Source organism: Formica exsecta, unplaced genomic scaffold, assembly GCF_003651465.1.
Source record: "Formica exsecta isolate Colony F162 unplaced genomic scaffold, ASM365146v1 scaffold359, whole genome shotgun sequence".
Lineage (NCBI taxonomy): Eukaryota > Metazoa > Arthropoda > Insecta > Hymenoptera > Formicidae > Formica > Formica exsecta.
The window spans coordinates 181,630-182,694 of NW_021850836.1; the positions used below are offsets into that span (position 1 = coordinate 181,630).

General features: G+C 25.4%; 2 protein-coding genes across 3 annotated transcripts in view; one reads left to right on the forward strand and one right to left on the reverse strand.

Annotated features, from left to right (window-relative positions):
* Positions 1-374, reverse strand: part of LOC115238760 (probable cytosolic Fe-S cluster assembly factor CPIJ010948) — a 5,493-nt gene extending 5,119 nt beyond the window's left edge. The window contains exon 1 of the mRNA XM_029812813.1: positions 303-374. The gene's annotated coding sequence lies outside the window, so the exon portion shown is untranslated. The remainder of the gene's footprint in view (positions 1-302) is intronic.
* Positions 1-1,065, forward strand: part of LOC115238765 (dynein light chain 4, axonemal-like) — a 4,069-nt gene that overhangs the window by 2,125 nt on the left and 879 nt on the right. The window contains exon 1 of one of the 2 annotated variants that reach the window (XM_029812825.1): positions 423-603. The exons of the other annotated variant lie outside the window; for it this stretch is intronic. Within the exon in view, the coding sequence (XP_029668685.1) occupies positions 544-603 (60 nt within the window). The 5' untranslated portion in view covers positions 423-543. Of the gene's footprint in view, positions 1-422; positions 604-1,065 lie in introns of those variants that run through there. 2 annotated transcript variants of the gene reach the window in all.

A 1,065-nucleotide genomic window follows, 5' to 3' on the forward strand; every position in this document is an offset into this window, starting at 1 on the left:
TTACTTTTTCTTTATATATAAAAAAAAAAAAATTTAAGAAAGATAGGCTCAGAAGTTATTAATATTCTCTATCTATAATAAATTTTATTTTCTGTAAGGTCATTCAACAACATTAAACATAAAACGCATCAAAAAATTCTCAGTATTATAATAAATATTTTAATGTGTCATAATATGCGTGTCATTATAATCAAAGATACTGTATATAACCTTTTCATTACTTTCGAGGCACATATATAACTCATTAAAACATTTTTGCAATTCTATAAGTGAACACTTTCTGTATTACAATTCATACATACACTAAAGCTAAAAATAATGGTCAAAATTTTCATATAGCGAAAAAGGTAAGGAATATTTTCATCAAATTTTAATATGAAGTTTTCTCTTTACTTATAATCAACACAATCTGTTCTCCCATATCATATGATATGACTCACTGACTTGCGCCTGAGATATCGCAACCATTCCATTGTGCGGAGTACTCGTATAAGCATCATCAAGGGTGCGATTCGCTTTATATAAATATAAAATAACAATATAATGACTGAAGTTAGAAAGGATGATGTTGTAAAAATTCTTCACACCTATCCGCTTTGTAGAGTGAGTGAAATGCGTTTTCGCGCCTAATTTATTGTATAACAAATTTTGCTGAAAAAGTAGATGCGGACATGACAGTTGATCAATAAGGGAGAGAAGCACATGACATACGTTTTACTACATATACATATATATATATGTATTTGTTCAATCGATTTTTCAAACTTAAAATCGAGATTATACGCATTTTTATCGGCTTTTAAATAAATGTCAATTAATATCTCAAATTTGACTTAGCATAACATATATGCAGGCCATTTTAAAAATTACATACAAAGCATTTATAAATATTTAAAGAATCATTTTTATTCCCCTTTAAATTTAAGTTTCATCTTCCTTTAAATTTTTTTAAAGACTTATCTTATTGTATAAAATTATATATATAATTTTGAGAAAAATTATAAATATGCTCTTATTGTATGAATTATATTATAGCCAATTGAAATAAATATATTTATATATAAA